The sequence below is a fragment of the Chionomys nivalis genome, chromosome 22 (genome assembly GCF_950005125.1).
Source record: "Chionomys nivalis chromosome 22, mChiNiv1.1, whole genome shotgun sequence".
NCBI lineage: Eukaryota > Metazoa > Chordata > Mammalia > Rodentia > Cricetidae > Chionomys > Chionomys nivalis.
This window is the reverse complement of record NC_080107.1, coordinates 36705948-36732006: the sequence shown is the minus strand read 5'-3', so window position 1 is coordinate 36732006 and position 26059 is coordinate 36705948. Positions and strand designations below refer to the sequence as shown.

The 26059-nt window shown below is 36.9% G+C and overlaps 1 protein-coding gene across 7 annotated transcripts in view; it reads right to left on the bottom strand.

Moving 5' to 3' along the window:
• Lrp1b (LDL receptor related protein 1B) overlaps positions 1–26059 on the bottom strand; it is a 1777797-nt gene that overhangs the window by 196692 nt on the left and 1555046 nt on the right. For all 7 annotated transcript variants that reach the window (XR_009056008.1, XM_057755646.1, XM_057755649.1 and 4 more), the window contains exons 61-62: positions 3360–3548; positions 2430–2578 (exon numbers count right to left, since the gene is read on the bottom strand). Coding sequence is in view for 6 of the 7 variants with exons in the window: in XM_057755646.1 (XP_057611629.1) it covers positions 2430–2578; positions 3360–3548 (338 nt within the window). In the remaining variant the exon portion in view is untranslated. The remainder of the gene's footprint in view (positions 1–2429; positions 2579–3359; positions 3549–26059) is intronic.

Genomic DNA, 26059 nt, shown 5'->3' with positions numbered 1-26059 from the left:
AGAAAGGTAAGTCTCCCCATAGGGAGTCAACAAACTCTAACACATCACTTCCAGGGAGGACCAAGGCTCCCCCCCATATCTAGGTTCCTAATTCAGTGTTTTCTCCAAAAGTGCTACAGTGGAGAGGTTTTCTTTTACAACACCAGAGACACATGAGGTAACAACTGCAGAGTCAGCATGGTGGATGGCATTGGATGCTTACTTGTTCTTGGAGTCGGGTAGGCAATCTGATAATTTGTGTGTGTGTGTGGTGTATATTCACATTCATCATATGAACAATATTCTTAAGCTGACTAATGCTTTATTTCATTGATAAGTTTTGGGGGTTAGATACACATAATTTCTTGTCTTCTTATACTGCTTTGAAAGTTTCATTACTTTTTCTTCAGCTGAAAGGCTGGAATCTCATTGAAATAGACATGTTTCAATTTATTCTGTTTTCAGTAGTGGACTAAGGCACACTACAAACAAGCACCTGTCACTTTGACATCAACTAAGGGGGACCTTGGAGACAAAATCAACAGACTGATGCAATAAACACTTGGGAGCAAACGTCTGAGGATTCCCTCAAAATAAAATGGAGGCTTGGAAACTTCACTAGACACTAGACTAATACAAACTTTATTTAAATTGAAAAAAGTTAATTTTTCCTTTAAATTCTACTGGCATAAACAATGTTGGTGGTGTTGTTTTTCAGTGTCTTAAACTCAAAACCTATATTATGTACAGCAGTTAATGACCTCTGGTTTGAGATCAAATCTAGGCTCTCCTCATGGCAGCTTTAACCACGTATCCACATTTATGTATTCCAGCTTCAGCGAGGGTGAAGCTACCTACTGCTACTATGCCTGAAGACTGTGTCCACTTAATTATCATAACAATCTACTGAAAAATATTATCTCTCTTATTTGTACATATGTCCAAAATCATTTTGAAAGGTAACAGTCACTTGATGTAGTGGATGAATAGGATTCCCTCCTAAATGATGAATGCTTTTTTTTTTAGCGGACTGGGCTAGATATCTTAATAGTTCCTATACTGTGTTTTTAAGTTTGACTTTTGTTTATTTTGTTGTTTTGCCTCTGCAGAAATTTAAAATTCTTTCACTGAAAAATTAAAGTTGTTATATATTTATGCTGTACACTTAGCTATATCATAGAAACCTTACTGTGTCCTTGAAATGTAATCATTAAGGTGCACATAATGTAAAGGCGACCATGAGTTCTTGTACGATGCCATTTAGATTGCTCCCCACTTGCCTCAATCAGCTGGAGCAGTTTGATCTTGGATTTCAGAGCCACCGGAATTACGCAGTAAATTTAGTGTCTTTATAAATTCACGTTTGTGGAATTCTGTTACATAGCATCAGAAAATGGATTAAGATAATTATCCCACTTAAAGATGGGAAAAGTAAGGCACCAAAAGTTTAGGGAGCACACCCAGCTGATCCCATCAAATGAAGCAGAGCCAGGGATAAAGCCACAGATTGTATTCTATTCAGCCAATGCCCTTAATCTCTAAAAAGACATTGACTTCCTGTGTAGTGAGTGTGGCTCTGCCTTCAGAGGTCAGCTGAGCTAAAACTGGCTTCTATTTCACACAAGCTCAACTGAAAATGAAATCTTTGGCAAGGATATTTACTCTAGTTTCCAACAATGAGCAAATTCAAAGAATACAATTAAAAGAATAAATTCACTGGTTTCAAGAAACATTCATGACTTATTTAAAAATTTGATCTCAAACCAAAGAAGATATTGGCTCTGGTGTAACAAAGAACAATTATTAATGTCACATGACTATATTAAAAAATCTAATGCAAAGTAATAAAATCAACTCCATACAATTAAAAGCCATTAAGTAGATATTTTTCTGGAATATCTTCACTGTGAATAAACAAATTTTGATTGGTGTTTTCACAAGTAAATTATTTTTATTATATATTAATTCAAATCAATTGTTCTTTATTCAGTTTGCACTTGCTTTGTATTTGCAGGTGTTATGTTGAGGCAGGGTTGGTTGTAGAGAGTTAACATGATTATTTAAATGATTTAAATGCTATATACTTTTACTACATCGTCCCATCATTACCATTCATTTTTACCTGTGTAAAATGTCCTCTGATCTTGTTATTCAGCACACATAGGATTGGAGTCACAATTATCTATGAATCTTGGTAAAATTGGTTATCTCTTCTCTTTGTTTTCTTCCTGGCCTCTATTTGTTTTCTTATGTTGCAAATCCTATTTTAAGTGTCTGCATTAAATTGCTTTTCCCTGATTCTGGGTAGTGCCCAGAATAGTCACTCATTTCATTGTGCATAGTAACAAACAATTGTTCTTTAAATTATTTGAACACAAAGCAAACTCAGGCCAGACCTTAATAGCACCATACACAAACAACCCAGGAAATGATTCGAGAATTCAACTCACCTGACTGGCTGTGCAGTTTGATAAACAAGTTCTATTATCCGCTGCAAGATAGAAGTTAGTGGGACATGCACAAGTGTGGGTCTTCCCAGGGGCTAAAAGGCACAAATGGCTGCACCCACCGTTGTTTACTGTGCAAAGATGTTTGGAGACTACAGATAAAAAGATATAGCAAAACGAAATTATCAAGACCAGGAATGTGACATGGCATTTGATACTGAACTTTCAAGAATCATAATTCATAGTCAAATAAAACATCACAATTTGAAGCTATAAATGTTTTGGGTATATCTAAGAAATGCTATTCAATCTCTTTTTTCACTAATTTTAAATACCTTCTAAAAAACAAGTATGTTAGTCAAAAGTAGTTGCTCATTAGAAAAGTAAACAGACTAAAAGCATTTTGGGTGAAGAAATACATATGCTTAGAAATATAAATGCAAAATAAAGCAATGAAATAATGAGCTATAAGCATGATGTTTTGCTTGTAGTACAGGAAAGCCATCAAACCTTTATTCCACAAGTTTAGTAGAATTCTACGAAGCACATTGGATAGCAATCTTAGAATCCTATAATATTGAAATAGAATTCCTTCTAGCTAGAGTTCTAGAAATTAAGGACCCTGTAGATGTACTCTAATGAATTATTTTAAGGATATAGTTTATACTTCTCTGACTACATGAATTACTCGCATCTCAGCTTAATACAATTTGAATAAAGGAATAGTTATTTATGCTATTATTGAGCTTCTAATCATGCCCTGCAATAGTAGTGCTTGATATGAGCTGGCTTTGTCATATAAAATAAAGCTACATAATGGGATCTGATCATTCTTATCAATAATGAAATCATACTTAAACTTGAAATAATAAAAATATGAAATGCGACTGAAAGATGTGGATGCATTATGGAAATCATGGAAAGAATAATTACCATCAGGTTGTCTATAAGAATGATACACCTGGATATCTGTGATGGCATGCCATGAGTTAATCAGTGAGAGTCTGTCTGCTCCCGAGGTTTTATGGACACGGCTGAGAGACTTGGTTTTCCCATCAGTCCAGTAGATGTAGTCTTCAAACAATGTTAGTGCAATCACCCCTGGAATATCTTGATTAGGGACTGTAATAGGAGATGGCAAGATTAATGTTCAGTCTTGGAAGACTGCCAGTTAAAATATTCAATACTACATGGGCTGACAGATACTACTGCTACAGACATTCTTCTGAATAATTGCTGTGACAACCTGTCAGATTGGCAAGGTTCTTTATTACTGGTTAAGAGAATGTAAGATTAGACATCAGGGTTCACTATGCTCATTTTTTTTGCTTGGTTTAACAACTAGGAAAAAGACGAATGTGATCAAGCTCACCATTAGAGGAAGGCTGCGTTAGCAGAAACAAGAGGCATCCAGCATTTTAAAACTGAAACTAGAAAGTGTGTGTGTGTGTGTGTATTTTTCTGATCTTCAATCAGTAGATATTTACTTTCTTCCTTAAAGCTGAAGTTCATTGACTAGAGTTCTGCCACATAAAATGATTACATAGGAATTCAAAGATGAGATATATTTAATACCTGAAAACAGTGTCATGAAATTTATTTAAGTCATTGATATTTTCATTGTTTGTACATGAAGATGGTCTAAGAGTGAAAGGAAAATATTTCAAATAAAAACTTATTATGAATATAAAGTTGTTTTGTTGCTGACTAAAATTACTTTGTAATTATGACTTTTATCATAAGAGAGAATTTAAATAGAGAGACTGTTTGACCGTCACAATTTGGATTTTTCTAGTATTCCGTGACACATTTCAAATGGCAAATAAATATAATACTTTGGTGATAAACAGATTTCTCTTCTTGTGATGAGGGACTATTTGGCATATGTTCAAATGCCTTAGGCCTAAAATAATGTGCAAACATTAATAGTTTTTCCTTATGCTAATGATTTCTCAAGTAATCAAGTTCAAAAGATGAAAACTTTCAAGACCATACAAACATTCTAATAATTTTTACAATGATAACTAAAGTTCTAAAAGAAATTAATATAATGGGCACAACAACTGCAGCAATACCATCTCTCTCATCTTGTAGATTTCAATGACTGAAAATTAATGTTTGTCATGTTCAATAGCAACTGAATATATATCAAGGTTTCAATACAATTTGTCATGTTTAGGGACATTTAAAGCCTCATTTATAAAATGTTTGGTAAATTTGTGTTGTCAACAATATATATATATCTGAGAGTTCACTATGATTCAGTGACAATGTAAATAAATAAAGATGAGAATAGTACAATTACATGTTAAATTAGTATTGGTAGTAAGGTATCTATCAAGAAATGCACCTGGACAATATACTGAAGAGGCAGAATTCGAGAAAAGTTCAGAAAACTTAGGCATTTTGAATCCTGATGTTAATTCCATATGTCTGTGGAACTTAACTCTCCCTATCCTTGTAGAGATTCTGAACCCATCTCTAAATATGATGAGTGTAATTGGGTAAAGAATGAGAAGCACACTTTGCCATAAAGTATCACATGAGCTTCATTTACAAATTACTATCTCCTTCCTCTGCTGTATAAATTCAATTTTAAAAAGATAAAAATGTGAATTATGGGAATGGGTGATAATTAGGAGTCCATCACCAGAGGGTATAGGTTGGAAACTTTAAAATAAAGCTGCAGAGTATTTTGAAATGCTCAGAAACATTCTATTTATGCTTTTTCAGAAGTAATTTTACCATTAAGTATGGGCTCAAAAGTTAATCATCACTTTAAACTCTCCATCTACTGAGATTCAATTAAATTCTGTGGAAAGACGAAGTTTTTGTAAAAATTGGTCAATTAGCATTTTGAAAGTAGCACAATCTTTCCTGCTACTCCAAACTAACTGTTACTTATCTCTACTGCAAAGTACATAAGTATTTCAGAACTAGCATAATAATGCAACAAACATCTCTCAGTTCCAAATACAAACAATATTGAAGCTGAGCATGACTGCAGTGGGGTAATAACTTTATGCACTTTATTTCATTTACCACTGCCTAAAGTTGATTTTAAAGTATTATTCTTCACAATATTTGGACAATGAAGAGATGGTCAAAACAGATAAGTATAGGCACTGGTCTTTGAATCTCCATCAGATTCTCTTATGGCAAAATCCAAGCATCTTCATCATTACCATCGTCATCACCATATTCTCTTAGGAAGATGGAGCAAGGAGAACAAGAAAATCAGAGGGTTCACATCATAATATCCCGTTGAAAGTCAGCTTGCTTAATGGCCTGACCGCACTGTGCTGTAACGATCTCCAGATGTGTGCAATTTACTGGACAAATAATTGAGTATGATCAACACAAATTATTTTTATTGCATAGCCATCATAAATTTATGGGCATCGGTGTTTGTTTGGAAGCATCACTCCAGCCCCTGGAATCCATCTATCCAAAGAGTCTGGAATGTTTGGGTGAAAGTTCCCTCCCAAGCCCCCTCCCCTGGGACTTGCCTCAGATTCCACCTCCATGAAAGCCTGCCAAACTATGGTCCTTCCAGCATCTCTGGAGGGTATACAACTCCCACAGTATATTGAAAGTGTACCTTGCAAAACAAGCATGTGGTTTTCTGGTCTTCCTTCCCCAGCTACTTTCTGGGGAGCTGGAAGGCTACCAGGGAGCATTGGTATCCATTAAACCTGGACTTTTTCTAATTTGGTTTGATTTGCACTGATTTGGATTATTGCCTTGTTGGAGAGGCTTATTGGGTTTCAGAAACTTTTCAATCATTCAGGGCCTATGAAATGGTTCAGTCCATAAAGGTGCTTGCCATCAAACCTAACAAACAATGCTTGATTTTTCTGGACACACTTTTTTGGTGGTAGAACTGTAGGTGTGTAGAACTCTCACACACAATTTAATTAAAGTAAATTTAACAAAAATTAGAAATCATTGAATTCAGCAAAGCAAAGTATTAGTTCAAGGGAACAAAATATGGCGAAATGTACTGAGTATGTAGAATAGTCAGGTCAAAATGAAGAAGAGAGTCCCTTCCCTCAAATTGTACTTTTGTATCAGTTTTCTGTTCAGAAGTGAAGAAAAGATTCAGCACTCAGATATACAATCAAACTGTAAGTCCTCATTTGGGAAATGTGCTTTCTTCTCAAACATCATCAACTACTACCATGAACAGAGAAAATGAAGTCAAAATACCAACCTATGTCAGAGAGAAATTGGTCTAAACCACATTATCTGACCTAGTTCATCAAGCTGGCCTTCTGAAGGATCAGGACACCCTCAACAAGGCCACAAACCATACCAAAAGAAATAAAATGCAACACAGGAAATCAGGATGAAGTACTTCTACACTACCCATTGTGATAATTCATCTGTTACACCTGGATCTCCACAGAAGGGGTTAAGTGCTTATTTACACTGTGGCAAAAATGATTGCTCTATATATTAACTAAGTGATAAATATAAATAAGGGAACACTGTGTTCATTTTTTCTATTAACATAGAAAACTTAAACCTACATTGATTACATAAAACATATTTGGATTAAACATTGTATATGTCCAAATAAGAAATTAGGCTAATTGTGAGGGAAGAAAATGCTTACTTTATTTGCCCATATAGTTTTGAAATGTTGAAATGTATGTATGCATATATATATATAATTATATTTATATCAGAGCAGCAATAAGAAAGATATTTTGCAATGGAATTGGATAATAAATTGAGCTAACAAACTATCATCCCAGAATGTGAGGGTGCAAAGGGAACATTGAATGAACTCTAATAAGGCAATGTGGAAGAATTTAGGGGCAAAATAGAAATATTTTCTCAATATTATGTATATATTCCTTTAAACATAAACATTATATACATGGATGTTTTGTATAAACTTCCATGGCTTAATTAAGAACAAGAAAGCAAAATTCAAGATGTCACTGTATTTTACCTTTAAGTAGTACTCTAATGTGTAGATGGATGGAAGTAGAAAACACTATCCAGAGTGAGATAACCCAGCCCCCAAAATATGAATATGGTATGTAGTCATTCATTAGTGGATTCTAGCCATAAAAAAAGGACATTGAGCCTATGGTTCGCAATCCTAGAGAACCTAAGTAATAAGGTGAACCCAAACAAAAACATACATAGATCCTCCTGGAAATTGGAAGCAGACATGATCACCAGGCAAAAGTTGGGAGCATGGGGGTAAGGGTGGGTTGGGGAAGGGGAGAGGGGGAGAGAAAAAGGAGAAGGGCAGGGTTGGGAAGAGCTTAAGGGAGTGGGATGGTTGAGATGGAGGAAGGACAGATATGAGAGCAGGGAAGAAGATATCTTAATTAAGGGAAGCATTGTGGGTTTGGCAAGAGACTTGACTCTAGAGAGGGTCCCAGATGTTCACAGGGATGTCCCCAGCTAGGACCCTGAGCAGTGTAGGAGAGGGTGCCTGAACTGGCCTTGTCCCGTAGTCAGACTGATGACTATCTTGAATATCACCATAGAACCTTCATCCGGCGACAGATGGAGATAGAGACCCACATGGGAGTACTGGACTGAGCTCCCAAGGTCCAGTTGAAGAACAGGAGGGAGAATATGACCAAGAAAATCAGGACCACGAGGGGTAGATTCACCCACTGAGACAGAGTGCCTGAACTAATGGGAGCTCACCAAATCCAGCTGGACTGGGACTGAACAAGCATGGGATCAAATTGGACCCTCTGAATGTGGCTGACAATTGGGGCAGACTGAGAAGCCAATGATAATGACACAGGGATTTGTTTCTATGGCATGTACTGGCTTTTGGGGATCCTAGTCTATTCCGATGCATGCCTTCTTAAGCCTGGATGAAGTGGGGAGGGCCTTGGACTTCCTACAGGGCTGGGTACCCTCCCCTCTCTTAGGACTGGAGGGGGAGGGGGAAGGGAGTGGAGGAGTGGGAAAGAAGTGAAAGGAGAGGAGGAAATTTTGATTCCTAGTATTAATAAAGTAATAAAAAAAGAAAACAAGAAAAACAAACAATTTAAGAAAGGAATTTTTTTGGCTTTTTCTTTCTTTTTTTTTTAATTAAATTTATTTATTTATTAAAGATTTCTGCCTCCTCCCCGCCACCGCCTCCCATTTCCCTCCGCCTCCCCCAATCATCTCCCCCTCCCTCAGCAGCCGGAAGAACAGTCAGGGTTCCCTGCCCTGTGGGAAGTCCAAGGACCTCCCACCTCCTTCCAGGTTTAGTAAGGTGAGCATCCAAACAGCCTAGGCTCCCACAAAGCCAGTACATGCAGTAGGATTCAAAACCCCAATTTTACGGAATCTTTTACTTACATCTATTTGATAGCCACACTCACACACACACACACACACACATAAAAGACAAAAAGTAGAAGTGATAGATGGGCTGTAGTTTAATGGAAGTTTATTATATATTTAAAGCTCATTTTAAAGTTTTATGGCAGTTTTTTCCAACAAAGAAATATGAGATCTTAGTTTACTTATACTTTATGTAGCCTAGTGTTTTTAATAATAAAGATTTTGTCTTGAAATTTTTTTTAAAAAAGTTTGTACAGCAGCTAAATTTCTACTCTTTACAACAGCATTGTCTGTTGAAGTGTTTCCAGTAGTTTGCTCGAACACTAGGCTTCTAGTATTCATTTTGTAGACTCTATTTTCAAAAGAATATAACTGTTATTTGGCAAAAAGAAAATATCAAAGTGGGAATCACTTTGGAGTTTTCTCTGTTAGTCAATTTCGAGATTCATAGTCATGCCTTGCCAAAGGAAAAGTGAAAAGGTGACATGAGTATGTGAATTTGGCTTTAGTGCAGCCTTGTTGCTTGAGACACTATCAGAATATTCTAGATTGCTAACTTCTGGATATCAACAAACATGACAAACGAGTGTGTTTCCAGTAGCCGCATCTCAATTTTATATTTTTGTTTTAACATTAAATATAGAGGAAAAATGTATAAAAGTTCCCTCTTGAAAAATCTTATAGTTTTACAGGAAGTGCACTGGGAGGCTGCACAATTAGCTGGTTTTGCTACACCATAGTATGTGGAATGTCCACCTAGCAGTGCCCTGATGAGCCTCCATTTTCTTCTGTGGGACTGACTGTATTTGATTGCTATTTTTATTTTTTATTTACTTCTGTATTGTATGTGTGTGTTGCACAGTAAATATGCCCATGTGTGTGTATCGCTTCCATGAGAATGCACACAGAGGACAGAGGACAAGTTGGTCTTTTCCTCTATTGCTTTCTAGCTTAGATTTGAGACTGGGTTCCTCACTGAACTGAAGCTGTTCACCTATGCTGGTTGTCTCGAGTGGTCCAGACCTCCACCTGCACAAACTCTTATACTAAGATCATGGGGTTTTAAGTGTTTCTTGGGGATTTGTACTTTAGTCCCTTGCTTTATTACCCAGTACGGCATTTCCCCAAAATCCTTAAATTCAATTTTAAAAGTGTTGCTTTATTCCTATGTGGCAGTTTGAATGAAACTGCCCCACGCAGGCTCATATACTTGAATGTTCGGCTCCCAGTTGCTGGAGCTATTTGGGAAGGAATGAGTGGGAAGTGTGGCCTTATTGGACGAGGTTTGTTATTGAGGGTAGGCTTTTGGGGTTCAAAAGTGCACTGTCATTACCAATTAGCTCTGTTTCTCTCTGCCTCCTGCTTGTGGGTCAGGTATAAGCTTTCAATACCGCTCCAACACCATGACTATCTGCCTGCTGCCTTGTTTCCTGCTATGAGAGTCATGAACTCTTACTGCCTGGGAGTATTAGTGCCAGTAATAAAAGTTTTCTTTTATAACTTCTTTTGATCATGGTGACTGTTCAGTGCAAAAAAAGTAACTAGGAAAAATCACAACCCCTGTAATTATTATGTAGAAATGGCTATATAAGCTTCATTAGCATTTTCTTACATTAAACAAGGGTAGAGAGTAGGACCACCAGATTATGCAGTTACTTTTACAATGGAGTCAAGTCAAAGCAGAATAAAAGTCTAAAATGATTTTTTATTATCATATATGACTTATGCATTTATTGATTATGCCTTGTGTTTTAATTAGAAAATACCTAAATAAAATTACCTGATAAGGTTAAGCTAGCCATTTCTATATAAATTAATACATTTGAAATATTTGTCTCCTAAAACTGTAATAATGCCAAAACTTCAAATCAAACCTAAATACTCTGGTTGGTTTATAAGATGCTAAAAACATCTCCATTGCTTATTTCCAATGCCATGACCCAAAGAGCATTTACTTCTACACATGAAATACTGCACAGGAGCTTTAGCGTTTTCTCCTGGAGTTTAATCTACACAATCTCTTTTACAATAGGCAAGAATCCTGAGGCAAACACAGGAAAGTTTAACAAAGACAATTTTTTTCAGAGACATGAATGTGACTAAAGTAGATGGATTTTTTTTCCTTATATCTCTAACCGGAGTGATAAAAACATATCTGAGAAAAAGTAAACCACCTAAGAAGGGGAGTGCCCACTGTTAGACGAATTTGGCATAGAGGAAAAAAGGAAGAACAACTCTTTCAGATTTTCTCTTCTATACTATCAAATATTCTGTCACTGCTCCCTGGAGTAAAGCTAACTTAAACCCAGGCATTAACGTGTCCTGAAAATACAGCTATAATATCAACCTTCCAGAATTGAGCAAGGGCAAATACTTTTATGTAGAGAAACTAGAACCCTCCAATTAATATTTTAGGTTTACTATGTTATTTAATGTGTCTCTTCCTGATTCAAAACTTCAGCAAAAGTCTCTAATCCCTTAGCAAACATTCACACTATTCATTCAGATGAAACGACAGTGTTCAACTGAGAACACCACTAGTTTCGTATGCTAAAATTTCCCGACATAACCATTTTCATTGGTATCATTCAAGAAAGATATGAACACAGGTATAAAGATGGGGTGGGAATTAAAATAGTTCTGGATGACAGTCAAAAGGAATGAAATGGTTCGGAAAAAAACAGCATTTAAAATTATGGAGTGGGATTGAAGAAAGATGAGGGAAACACACAGTCTGGGAAAGAGATGATAAAATGAAAGTTGGGCAGAAAGAGGTTTATCATGCAAGAGAAAGTGAAATAATCATTTTTATTTCAAACATGAAATGACAATGACAAGTATGTGGGAGGAACACAGTTTCTATCTCATGAAGACAAGCAGAGAAGAGTGGGTAGGTGGAAAATGTCCAGGGCATACTGATCTTCAGAAAATTAGGACAGAGAAAGTGATAGCACCACCAAATAAAACTACTGTGAGGAAATGTAACCTCACTGGCAAGATTTTATCTCCTTTGTCAATATCATGCCCCCTTTAGAGTTGCTTGTGTAATATAATTTAAAGATAATTTTATCTTCAAAGTATCTGAAATATGCATTTATTATTCTTCCTTATAAACATTTTTGTTGTTTTTTTAAAGCATTCTTTATTTTTTTAAATAATACCCCTACATAATAAATTGCAAGCAAATGGATCTAAAATTTATTGTTCTAAAACAATAAAAACCTTCAGAAATTCTAGGAAGACTAAGGCTAGAAATGTTTCTAAATATCAGAATATGGAAAAGCTATTTTTTTTCCTGTAAATACATAACGTTTCTTTCAGTCACTTTGTAAACAAAAATCAACCTTCTTGATTCAACACATGTCTTAGAACACAGACAAACTTAAGCAAATACTGCCTGGGATTAGATTTCAGGAGGCCACCTTCGAATACAGTAATAAAATAAAGAAATCTAATAAAATCCCCATTGCTTCTTTAGTGTACTGGTACATTACATGTCTAAATTTTTGTCCTGTGTCTAATTTACAGTGACAAGTATAGAAGCTGATGTTGAATTCAGAAATCTTCAAACTTAAGCAATTATTAAAAGTGGTTTATGAGGGACACCTGTGGAGCAGAAGAATAATTGGGAGCAGGAAAAAAATGACGTATTTTGACAAGGGTTTGGGGATTTGGAAACGTCTATGCATCACTAGGAGAAACGAAAAATAGTGTAGCCACTCCGAAACATGATCTAACAGATCTTAAGCAGCCTACAGGACCCAGCAGAGTTGTATTTAAGAATATTGAAACTGGGATCTCAGATTCATGTTGGTACGAACTATTTCTCGAAATACTACTCAAAGTAACTAAAGGATAGGCATTGTTCATGTCTTTCTACAGATGGATGAGCAAATTAAGTGTTTTCTAATGAATGGAATATTACTTAAGCATAAGAAAGGGATGTAGTGCTGACAAATAGCATAAGGAAGTGGACTCTGAAAATGCAGGCTAAAGGAAATAGTACAGACAGAGAGAAAAAAAAATACTGTAAGACTGCAAATTGTACAAGGAACTTAGAATGAGCAGACTGATAAAGACAGAAAGTGGGAAGCGGTTACCAAGGGATGAGGGGATGGCTACCTGAATGTTTAACTGAAACAGTATTTACACTAAGGAGACAATAAAAAGTTTCAGACATAAGGCATGGTAATTATTCCCCAAGATTACAAATATATTTAATGCTTCTGAAGTATATCTTTACAAAAACACAAAAATTAAGCTGTACTTTAAAAAAAGAGGACTTAAGACACTAGGGAAATGCAGGTGGATGGCATTTGTGGTACAACTTTATCTAGACTTTCCTGTATCGCTTGCCTACATTCTCGTCTCAAGTGATACAGACTACTGATGGAGGAAGGTCATTGGTTAAAAAATAAAGAAACTGCTTGGCCCTCATAGTTTAGAACATAGGTGGGTGGAGTAAACAGAACAGGATGTTGGGAGGAAGAGGAAGTGAGCTCAGACTCGATAGCTCTCCTCTCCAGGGGAGATACAATGAAGCTCTGACCCAGGATGGACGTAGGCTAGAATCTTTCCCGGTAAGAGCACCTAGTTGTGTTACACAGATTATTAGAAATGGGCTAAATTAATATGTGAGAATTAGCCTAGAAGAGGCTAGATATAATGGGCCAGGCAGTGTTTAAAAGAATACAGTTTGTGTGTTGTTATTTTGGGGCATAAGCTAGCTAGGCGACCAGGAGCTGGGTGGCAGGAATGCAGCCCGCAGCTCCCCACTACAGAATGGCGCCCAGACGTGGATAACTTAGTCCATAGAAAGCCTGAGAAAGCTTGGGAAAGAATAGAGTAAAGCATGTTTTCTTGGTAACAGCAATTTCTCAAGTCTGCTCTGCCTGCTAGAGGCAAGCAAGAGAGGCTTCCTGACTCAGCTTTAGCTGCAAAACCCTGCAGCTCATTAAGAGGTCCTGCCATGAAACACTTAAATGGTATTGATAAAAGCTGACTGCATGCTTGTTTGTTTTCAGCCGTAGCAGGAAAAAAAAATTGTGCTGTTTTAAAATACCGGCTTTGTGGGCCGTCCGGCCAGGGAAACTCTGACTTTCAAGCAGGCGGTCCTGACTGTGGAGCTTTTGAGTGTTGCTTAATACTGTTGCAGCTTGCTTGCTGGCAAGGACCTTGAAACATTGTAGAGTTGTGGCAATGAACAGGGCTCTGGCGGGTACTTCAGCCACAAGGCTGGAATGGCAGAAAGCTAAGGAATGGGCTGGATCCAGCCGCCAAAGCCACGGCTTTAATCCTACCTATGTTGCTTGGTAAATTAAAGACTCATGTGGTCAGAAAAACAGAGAGAGATACAGTAAAAGGAGCAGAGCGTCAAAAACAAAGAAAACTTCTAAATGATTTACAGTGTGTTAAAAATATATGCAGGCTAAAAGTTAAAGTTTTTAAAAGTAAAAAAAAAGGAAGGAAGAAAGTAGTTGGGTGTGGTAGTACACACCATTAATCCCAACACTTGGGACGCAGAGGGAGATTGACCTCTGTGACTTCAAGGTGTTGTAGCACACGCCTTTAATCCCAATGCCTGGGAGGCAGAGACAGAAGGATCTCTGAGAGTTCAAGAACACATCGGGAACTCACCAAGGGCAGCTGGCCGGGGACTGAAAAAGCATGGGACAAAACCGGTCTCGCTGAACATAATGGACAATGAGGACTACTGAGAACTGAAGAACAATGGCAATGGGTTCTTGATCCTATTGCACGTAATGGCTTTGTGGGAGCCCAGGTAGTTTGGATGCTCACCTTAATAGACCTGGATGGAGGTGGGTGGTCCTTGGACCTCCCACAGGGCAGAGAAACCTGCTTGCTCTTTGGGCTGAGGAGGAAGGAAGACTTGATTGGGGGAGGGAGAGGGAATGGGAGGTGGTGGCGGGGAAGAGGCAGAAATCTTTAATAATTAAATAAATTAATTAATTAAAAAAAAAAAAGAACAGCCTGGTAAACAGAGTTATTCCAGGACAAAGATATATAAAATAAAAGTAAAAATAAACAAAATAGAGGTTAAAATAAAGCGCACAAAGATGGAAAATACACAGAGAATTTTGATACTGTATGCTATTATGCTTTGTTTGAATTGTTTGAATGCTGAGGAAGGAGCAACAGCTGCTAAAAGATATTTGTTCATAAATGCTGCTGAACTAATCCAAGACAGATATTTTAAAAATACCTTGACTTCAGAATTTGGATCTAAGGATATGATACTTTGGAAAAGAGATTCTTCTTTTGTTTTCACAGATGATGACACCCTGCGGATTGCTTCCATCCCAATATGGTATGATAGACCACGCCCTCCTGAAAGGTTGCTGTGAACACCTTCAAAAAACTACTTCACTCAATTGACGACTGAGATGAACCTAGCACACAGGTTATACCCTGAAATATCTGATTAACAGCGCCCCCATTCAGCAGGAAGCAGTTTGGAGAGAAATAACTACGTCCATATTCCCAAATATTGTTTATAAATTTTTTTTACATTTAAAGGGGGATATGATATAGGTATGAATAATTTGCATTGATATGGATTTTGCTTTAGTGATTTAAATTTAAGGTCAATTTTGTTATATGTATATGTATTTCTGATATTGATTAAGGTATTGTGATTGTGTAGCTCATGTAAAAATGTTATGTATATAAGTTGTTAAATGAATAGTTATCTATAATAGTCAAGTTTGTAGTCATGTTAGATTTTCTAGCTGTACATAGATATATTTTAGATAGGAATTCTTCATATCTTTCAAAGATTAGAGAATATGGCATTTTAAATGATTTAATAACTTAGGGTTTTTCATGACAATGAGACATGTCTGTTCCTGGCAGCACCAATCTACTTCAAGAAGAAAGAAGACGGGCATCGACGAGGCACCTTATGGAGTTTGATAGCCATTTGGGCAAGAAACTGCTCTTGCCTGGACTATTGTATAAACTGGACACAGAGAACCCGCAGAGAGAGAGGACTGCTGAACTTGCCTAAAGGTGAGATGATCTTACGGGTTTTCTGATTCATGAAAGAGTCTGCGAGACATTCTTCAGGACACAGCAGATAGTGACTGAACTGACTTTGAAATTTCCTGCTTCATGGAAATATCTCTGGATACTATGGACCTGTAAGCCAAAGATGGATGCCCCAACAGTACTAAGGAACTTTGGGTGACTGTCCAGGCAGCGAGATGTCTCTGTCATTTCTAGAGTTTGAAAGTTGCTTATTTATTGTTTGCTTAGGTAATATTATATCCTTCTGGAGTCTTTGTGGAGTTAAAGAATATATAGATAGTTATAGTTTTCCTTAGTTATGATAAAGATAAAATAGATGTAAATATTGTAATTTTTACTTGATAACTGTTTTGTTATATGTAATTTTACTATGTTAAAGTTAAAGCCTTCCTTTTTTTTTTTGTTTAAACAGAAAAAGGGGAAATGATGGAGTAAGGTCATTGGTTAAAAAATAAAGAAACTGCTTGGCCCTCATAGGTTAGAAGATAGGTGGGTGGAGTAAACAGAACAGGATGCTGGGAGGAAGAGGAAGTGAGCTCAGACTCGATAGCTCTCCTCTCTGGGGCAGACATGATGAAGTTCTGACCCAGGATGGACGTAGGCTAGAATCTTCCTGGTAAGCACATCTTGGGGTGCTACACACTTTATTAGAAATGGGTTAGTCCAGGTGCGAGAGTTAACCAAGAAGAGGCTAGATATAATGGGCCAAGCAGTGTTTAAAAGAATACAGTTTGTGTGTTGTTATTTTGGGGCATAAGCTAGCTGGCTGCTGGGAACCGCGTGGCAGGAACGCAGCCCGCAGCTCCCAGGCCGGCCCACAGCTCCTTCTACAGACTACTGACACACATTGGGGATATTGTTTATATACAACTCAGCACAATACTCTATTTTACCTGTTTAAAATTATCCTGTTATGAGTGGGGTATGGCCTTTTCAGAAACTTAAGCTCTAATAACATATCCCAATAATAAATGTGAATTTTCTTCGGTACTATGAATGATACTATAAAAATTATAATGCACTAACGTTTTTTAAAGTCTACCTTGAATGAACCTTCTCATGATAATACCACTGTAATATCTGACATAAGCAAGTAAACATTGTTTCATAAACTTGAAAAAGGCAGATCCATGCTTTTCTGTAATATTCTGTATCTTTCTAGTGAAGATTCAATGTGACATGGGTAGTAGGAATTATGTTCTCTATTTATTCCTCCCTCCCTCCTGTCTTTCTTTCGTTCTTATTTTTCTTTCTTTCTTTTCTCTTATTTTTGTTTGTGAAGACAGGGCTTCTTGGTATAGCCCTGGTAGTCTTGAAACTCTCACAGTAAATCAATCTTGTCTTGAACTCACAGAGATCGGAATGCCTCTGTCTGCCAAGTGCTTGGATTAATGGCATGCATTAATTTGTCTTCTTTGCCTTAAGATTTGGGTCCAACTCTCAGTATACTCGGTATTTCAATATGCAGATCATTTAAACACTGTTCAGAGAAAGCTACTCAGTCCCCCCCTTCAAGACTATGACAGCAAGAAGAATCAAGGACTTTTTTTTTTTTTTTTAAATATTTATTTATTTATTATGTATACAGTATTCTACCTGTGTGTATGCCTGCAGCCTAGAAGAGGGCACCAGACCTCATTACAGATGGTTGTGAGCCACCATGTGGTTGCTGGGAATTGAACTCAGGACCTTTGGAAGAGCAGGCAATGCTCTTAACCACTGAGCCATCTTTCCAGCCCGAATCAAGGACTTTTTAACAAATTAAAACCTACCAGCTTCTTGAAGACCTGTCTAGTCCCTTGAGTGCCACATGGAAGTGTCCAGTTATGACCTTTCATATTCCAGATAAGCACAGCTGTTATTCTGACTCTTTCATGAGGAGACTGACCCTAATTTCTAAGCAGGAGCACACATTATATGTCCCAGATTTTTTCTGATTAAAAACTACATGATGCAAGTCATGGTCTTCTAATACAGAATATTTTCTAGGCACAAAATTGAGAATTGCCTACATGCCTCAGTTCAGTGGAAATTCCCTCACACCAATAAGATTCTGTCTGCTTAGAACTTAGGAAATGATCTATAGAGCACTGTTTGCCCAATACTGTATGAACATGCACACTTCTTGCCCATTTCTGTAAGGCACCTCAGAGCCGATGTCAATATCATAGATGGCAGTGCTGATAAATCATGGCCAATTGAATAATAAATTCATTTGCTGCCTTCCATCTTCACTCTTTACATTTGATTTCTGGGGTTAGTGGTCACATCCATCTACCAGAATTCCCACAGTCAGGCATCTGATTTAGAGCTCCAGAAGCAAAATTATAAATATGCCTCCGAAATCAAACCGGAAAAAAAGTGCAGTACACAAGCATTTCCCTATGCGTTCTGGGTTGTCCTAGGGAAAAGCTGAAGTAAGGAGATAATTGATGAAAATAAAAGCAAACAAATGAACAGAGAAAAACCCCTTCTCTGGAATTGAAGAAGTTGTAGGGTAGCTAAGAGTGTTAGTCTCACAAACATAAGGAACTATTTTTGATCCCCAGCAGCAGAAACAAGCCAAGTGTTACTGTGTAAGGTGAGAGACCCAGAAATAGGATTAAGTTGGGGCAAGGGAGACCCCAGTGGTTTACTGGACATACTATATAGCAGAAGTAGCAAACGCTGGGTTCATTGAGAAACCCCCATATCAAACAATCACAGCAAAAACCATAACACAATATTGGGGAATATTATTTTCAGGTGTGTGACATTTGTTTATGCTGCATTTGTTTAACTCTGTGAAGCTGTGTTACTATGCCTATCATAAACATGTAATGGTCCTAATAAAGAGATGAATGGCCAATAGAAAGGCTGAAGCAAGGATAGGCAGGCTAGGAGGCAAAAAGTATAAATAGGAACAGAAATCAGGGAGGAGAGAAGAAGAGCAAGTAAGGACATCAGGGGCCAGCCACCTAGTTCCACAGCAAGCCATGAGAAAGAAGAAAAGAAAGATATACAGAAATAGAGAAAGATAAAGGCATAGAGATGTAAGGTAATAGGAATAATTTAGGATAATAAAAGCTGTCAAGAAACAAGCCAAGCTAATGCCAGGCATTCATAAGTAAGAATAAGCCTCCATGAGTGATTTATTTGGGAGCCGGGTGGTGGGACACCCAAATCCCAAATCACATAACAGTAGATGCCACCCAATATTAGAACATTTTCTGCAGACACACTTATATTCAGTCCCCAAGACACATTAATGCACACTAGACATACTGAATATTAATAAATCAATTAAATCAATAATAAATAATAAACTAATTAATTAAAAACAATGTACTTCTGTTTACCTCCTCTAAATTCCAAATAAGAAACACACTGAATTCTTTGTATATGGACAGGAGCCTTGAACAGTCTGTGGCAACAGGATCTCCAAAGCTCTGAAGCACACCTAATGCTCCCTAGCTCACTCATGTGCCAATTTCTGAGAGGATGGACTTGTGGAAGGTGACCAAGGACTCAAATGAAAGTAGTGGCTAAAGTATCCATATTTCAAGAATATATATATATATATATACTTGAAATATGGATACTATATATATATATATATATATATATATAAAACATATGTGATATTTCTAAAACAAAGTCATGGTTTGCGATTCACATACAGTTTAACACATCATGTCCTGTTCAAAGCCTCAAATTCAAAGGCATGATCAGCACTGAAGATCTGAGACGTTTTATAAATTACAGTTAATTTCCGTTTATCATCCTGGCTTGGAAACATTTTCTAGAGTAAGTGAACTGTATTTTGCTTTCTCTCATTGGCTTTAATTATAAACAGCAGCACATTTTGTGAAGCCTCCTCTTTGCAATGGGCTGTGATGAAAGGAATATGTTTTCAAAAGTACTAAAATGTAGTGTCTAACCGTGAACAGAACATTCTGAAGACTTTTCTTTAACAGTGAGGATTGGTTTTTTGACTGCTACCTTTTCATGTTAAAATTCTTCAAATATTTAAATTATCTTCAAACACAAATGCAAAAGCTTGTGAGACTGATGATACATAGACAAAATTGCCTCGTTTCTGCGATATAATTGTTACCCTTTATAAAAAGGCTTGAATTTTGTATGCAAATGGATGGAAATAGAAAACACTATCCTGAGTGAGGTAACCCAGTCCCAAAAAGATGAACATGGGATGTACTCACTCATAATTGGTTTCTAGCCATAAATAAAGGACATTAAGCCTATAATTCATGATCCTAGAGAAGCTAAATAAAAAGGTGAACCCAAAGAAAAACATATACTTATCCTCCTGAATATTGGAAGTAGACAAGATTCCTGGGCAAAAATTGGGAACTGGGGGGTTGGGTGGGATGGGGGAAAGGGGAGATGGGGAGAGACAAGTGAGAAGGGGAGGATGGGGAGAGCTTGGGGGAATGGGATGGTTGGGATAATGGAAGGATGGATATGGGAGCAGGGAAGTATATATCTTAATTAAGGGAGTCATTTTAGGGTTGGCAAGAGCCTTGACTCTAGAATGGTTCGGAGGGGTCCAGAGAGATGTCCCCAATTATGTCCTTGGGCAGTTGAGGAGAGAGAGCCTGAAATGGCCCGATCCTATAGCCATACTAATGAATATCACCATCGAACCTTCATCTGGCGATGGATGGAAATAGAGACAGAGACCCACATTGGAGCAATGGACTGAGCTCCCAAGGTTCAAATGAGGAACAGAAGGAGGGAGAACATGAGCAAGGAAGTCAAGATCGCGAGAGGGCCACCCATCTACTGAGACGGTGGGGCTGATTTATTGGGAGCTCACCAAGGCCAGCAGGACTGGGACTGAAAAAGCATGAGATAAAACTGGACTCTCTGAATATGGTGGACAATAGGGCTGCTGAGAAGCCAAGCACAATGGCACTGGGTTTTGATCCTACTGCATGTACCAGCTTTGTGGGAGCCTAGCCTGTTTGGATGTTCACCTTCCTAGACCTGGATGGAGAGGGGAGGACCTTGGACTGCCCACAGGGCAGGGAACCCTGACTGCTCTTAAGACTGGAGAAGGAGGGGAAAGGGAGTGGGGTGTGGGGAGTGGGGGAAGGGGGAGGCAAAAGGGAGGCGGGGAGGAAGCAGAAATTTTTAATATAATAATCCAGAAATTTAAAGATGCTTAGAAAAGGCTCTTTCAATATATTTTATGCTATTTCCCCAAGAACATGCTGAAACTAGAATTCCTTTTCATAGTGTCAGTCTACTACTTTATGATTTGTAGTTTAATAATCACACAGAAGAGCCCCTTCACATAACAAACTAGACTCTCAGATGAAACAATGACAGGATTTAGGCTATGACTAATCCTCAGAGTTTTTGATAGTGGTACTTAAATGTTAAGGATAGTCTGGTTGGGACAGACTGTTATCCTTTAAATGGATGGAAAGAGAAAACATAATTGCATGGAATTCTTTAGTTTATCCACTGTGTAGAAGACAAACCATTGATGAACTATACCTTATATCCAACACCTATTCATCACAGAAATTAGTAAATCAATATAAATTCCAACATGTAGTTAAACAAGGGCATAGACATCTTTTTTTTTTCTGTTGAAAAAATAACTTTATTCTACGTCTTCTTACATTCCTAGTTCCTATAATTGTTTAATAAATATTTTCAGGGTTTTGTGATTATATAAATATGTCAATTTAAGAACTATTACCCAAATATATCACTATAAATTTTTAAAAAACTTATCTGTGCTGGGCGGTGGTGGTGCACGCCTTTAATCCCAGCACTTGGGGGGCTGAGGCAGGTGGATCTCTGTGATTTCTTTCTTTTGTTTTAAATTTATTTATTTATTTATTTATTAAAGATTTCTGCCTCCTCCCCGCAGACCCCCTTCAATTTCCCTCCCCCTCTCCCGATCAAATCCCCCTCCCTCGTCAGCCCAAAGAGCAATCAGGGTTCCCTGCCCTGTGGGAAGTTCAAGGACCCCCCCACCTCCATCCAGGTCTAGTAAGGTGAGCATCCAAACTGCCTAGGTTTCCACAAAGCCAGATCTTAACTACACAACATTAAAACACTTGGAAACAAGTTGAAAAGTAGAGAAAATGGGTACAACTGATAACGTCTCCAGATCAGAAGTACCTTCTTACTTCTTATCACTTACACTTTTGTTATTACATTGAGTATTTTCAGACAATTGTTTTGCAACACATCTTCTTGATACCTATTCAGTTCCGTGAAACAGTTTCTAGAATGTGGAAAACTAAATATGAATTTATGTCTTTTGATACAGTAGTTAGAATGAACTTTTGTTCACAAAAGAATTTTCTGGTGTTTTATTTGCTTTTCATTAGTAGAAACAGAAACTCTTGTTTAGACAGGTATACAGTCATTGCTGATGTTCCTTTCTGGAGGCGTCAGTCACCTGATTTTGGTAATGAACAATCCAGGGAAAGGCAAAAGAGCTTGAATTTTGTGAAAAGAATTCCAAAGTAAGATTTATATGTTTCCCTGGACTTTAGGAAATACAGTTAGATTGGAAACAACAAACTATAACATCAAACTTCACTGACAGAACAGGTCCCAGTGAGATAGCTGAAGGCCAATAATATGAGGGTTTTTTGTAACAGTATTAAATACTAGCCTTTGGGCTATAGTTATGTTCTAAGGACCCTCTGCTCCTGAATGGGATTAATGCTCCTACATAAGGAGTTTTGGAAAGTTTCTTCCTTCTTCCTGTTTGTGGGAATGCATGAAAGCCTGTAAGTGAAACAAAGTGTCTGGAGGTATAAAATATTTCAGCACCTTGATCATGAGTTTCCCAGCCTACACACTGGAAGAAACAGGATAGTGTTGCTTAAATTTCTACACATAGAAGAATTTGTTCCCCAAACTGAGATAAACTAAGGCAGTGGTTTTCAGCTTTCCTAGTTCTGTGATCCTTTAATACGGGGGTCCTCATGTTGTTGTGGGGTCCCCAACCATAAAATTATTTTGTTGCTACTTCATAACTGAAATTTTGCTACTGTTATGAATCATAAGGTAAATATCTGATATTGAGGATATCTAATATGTAACCACAATATAAAGGTCATTCAGAAAGGGTCATGACTGACAGGTTGAGAACTGCCGAATTAAGGCAATAGTATCTAATTTAAGTGCATGGCTATTCTTTTCCCTCCACTATAGAAGCAAACAAACACAGGAGTTTATCAGATAGAAACTTGAGTGTAGTTACACTGTTGGACAGAATTTGCTATGCTTGCTTGTACATTGCATAAACTAAAATCTATCATTTAATTGGCCTCTAAAAATCTCAACTGTCAGACACATTTTTATCCATGGGTACACTTATATTCACTCCATTCCTGGGTAATAAGAGGTACTATCATAAGACACCAAACTTTATATTATGGTTTTAAAAGATGAAGTCTATAGAAGAGAGGAAGGCATTAAAGCTTTGGCAGAAGGCAGATTTCTCTGAGTCTCTTGATTATGAGCTATGAGACTGTGGACTAAATATTTAATCTCTGAAGTAACTTGACTGATGTAAATGGATCTCGTGCCCCATGATGGGATGATTATAGAAATATCCACAGTCTTGAATAAAGTAGGACTAAACTGAATGGATGTGATTATGAGAGATGAACATGGTGGTTGGATCCCCTGTGGAAGGTATAGAACACAATCTCTCAAAGCTAAATCAAGAAGTGGATTTCAAATTATCTCATACAATATGCTACATAAAACTTTATATTTTTGAAAATTATTTCTGTGTGGTATTCATAGTAAGGTACTTATAGATTAACATAAATTTCACAATGTTAAAAGAATAAACATCAGAAGGTTTTATGTTACTAAAATCAATAGATCTCTTATCAGAACAGAGCTTTGTGATTCAATAACTTCACTTTGGTGTACTGAATTCTTGAAAAAATGCATAGATGTATGGGAATCTAACAGCTATAACACAAAAGACTATATTCCCTTTAGTAAGGGAAGTACATAATAGTCATTATATACCTCGTACGTGCAGCCTTAATCTTTCCACTGCTATATTTGCTAATTTATTCGATTTAGCAGATGAGTTAGTATTGAATATGACACTGTATCCCTTTTCCCCCAGTGAGAATCACTTCAAACATTTTCTCCTGAAATATTTTAACAGTGTTTAAATTGGTTGCCCTTCCAGGGTCATTCATTTTCCACACTGCTGTCAAAACTAATAACAGTATTCCATAAACTAAACACCACCAATGGCTCCCTATGACCTAAGGGATGGCTACCAAATTACAAAGTATATAAGGCTTGTCAAAATATGGCACCAATTTGTTCTTGTTCATCTCAGTCATTATCTATTTTCTATCCTTTTCAGGCATGGATAAATTATCTAACAGTTGCACTGATTGAAGTTTCTGCTATACTTGGCACGTGCTATTTTTCTGTACGAAGTGTGATCCATACTTTCCCATGCATAAAGATCTGTAGAGTCCCTAAGAACCTAGAAATGTCCACACTGAAAAACTTTTATGCCTGTTTCTATTTTCACATTCAGATCTTTTTCTGCAAACTAGTGTTTCCAATAAACTTTGATTTAAAGACAGTAACTTGTTCATCTTCACAATTCCAAAGTTTAATGTAATGCATCTCTCAAAGGGTCAGTGATTGTGGAATGGGTGAATAAATGATTTGGTATTCAAAACATAGAAATAAAAACTTTTGATGAACCAATGGGTATGTAATTTAAAATAAACTGATATAATAATCCAAGATCAATGTAATATTTTACTATACTGAATTATATTATTAATGTTTTATCTTGTGTTATACTATAAAATAATATCATTCTAAACATGCTGGATAATATATTCTTAGGTAAATGTGAGTGTGTATGTCTGTGTGTGTGTTTAGATTAAGGAGAAGTGCACATGACTACATGAGATTGAATTTTAACATTTCTAGATCAAGATTTTGATTAACATATTTTGAACTCTTATGAAATACTGTGCTAAGATCCAGGGAATGCGAGCTTGGTATTGGAGTCTAAATAGGAAGGAGTGGAAAGAGTGAAGTGTACCCTGGATGCATTTTGTATCGTACAGAGATTAGAAATCTCATTAGTTCTAATGACAAACAGGACAAACAATAAAAAAAATTTCAGAATAACTAAGTTGATAGAGTGCTTTCTTAATACACATGAAGCTCTGGTCTCAAGCCCCTAGCACCATAAGAACCCAGCATGTTGGCCTGTTTGTAATCTGGAGATAGAGATGTTAACATCTGAAATTCAAGGTCATACTCAGCTACCTAGCAAGTTTGGGTCCAAATAGGGATATATGAGAGTCTATCTCAAAAATCAATAGGTGTATACAAACAAAGAATGCTTCACAGACAGAATTACTGAATGCTTATGATTGAATAAATCTGGAGGAACAAACCCTCTATAAAGTACAGAGTTAAATTTAAAGATTAATATTCCTCATTATTAAAACAGTGTATGAAAGAAAGTGGTTCTGAAACTTTCATTATTGATCATTCACAATTCTTTGTTAGACTAACACCCTGCCTGAAGAGCTTGACTTCATGTTTGACAGCATAAATCAATGAAATTAATAACAATTGTCAGGATAAGAGGAAAAGGTGGTTAGAGAAAAACATCACTCAAATTCATAAAAGTGTATCATTTTGTGTCTCAAATATGCACTTCCTTCCCATGCCTAGAGCAATCAAAGTCATCTTTCCCAGTACAGTACTTGAAGCATTCCTCTGGCTAGCTGTGGAGTCAGCATAATGCAGGCTTAAGTCATTCTACATTAGGATGAACCAGGCAATTATTATCTTGTATCCTGGTATTGGCAGTTAAGTCACTCAAAAAATGTTTCAGTGGTCTTTCTGGAAGATGCCTTTGCAGAAAATATTTCTTGATACAACAATTTTTTTCTTCACTTCTCTCTCTACTAGTGCCTGACACTGTTTTTTAAGTCATTTTTAAACCTAGTAACATAGTAATAGGATAATCTATCAGTCAAATATTTCACTTTTAAATGTTATGGAGCCACATCACTCTTCTGTATTGTATCTCTACCCACAGTCATCACTAGCCTTATTAGTGCAAGATACCGTGTAAATGGGAATTTAATTTTACATTAAATATTTCAGATTACTCAGCAACATACATGATATATTTCAAAAATATATCCAGAGGATGCTGTCAATATTTCTTAATAGTTCTGGTATTTTACCTATAAATATTTAATACTCAAATATCCACAGTT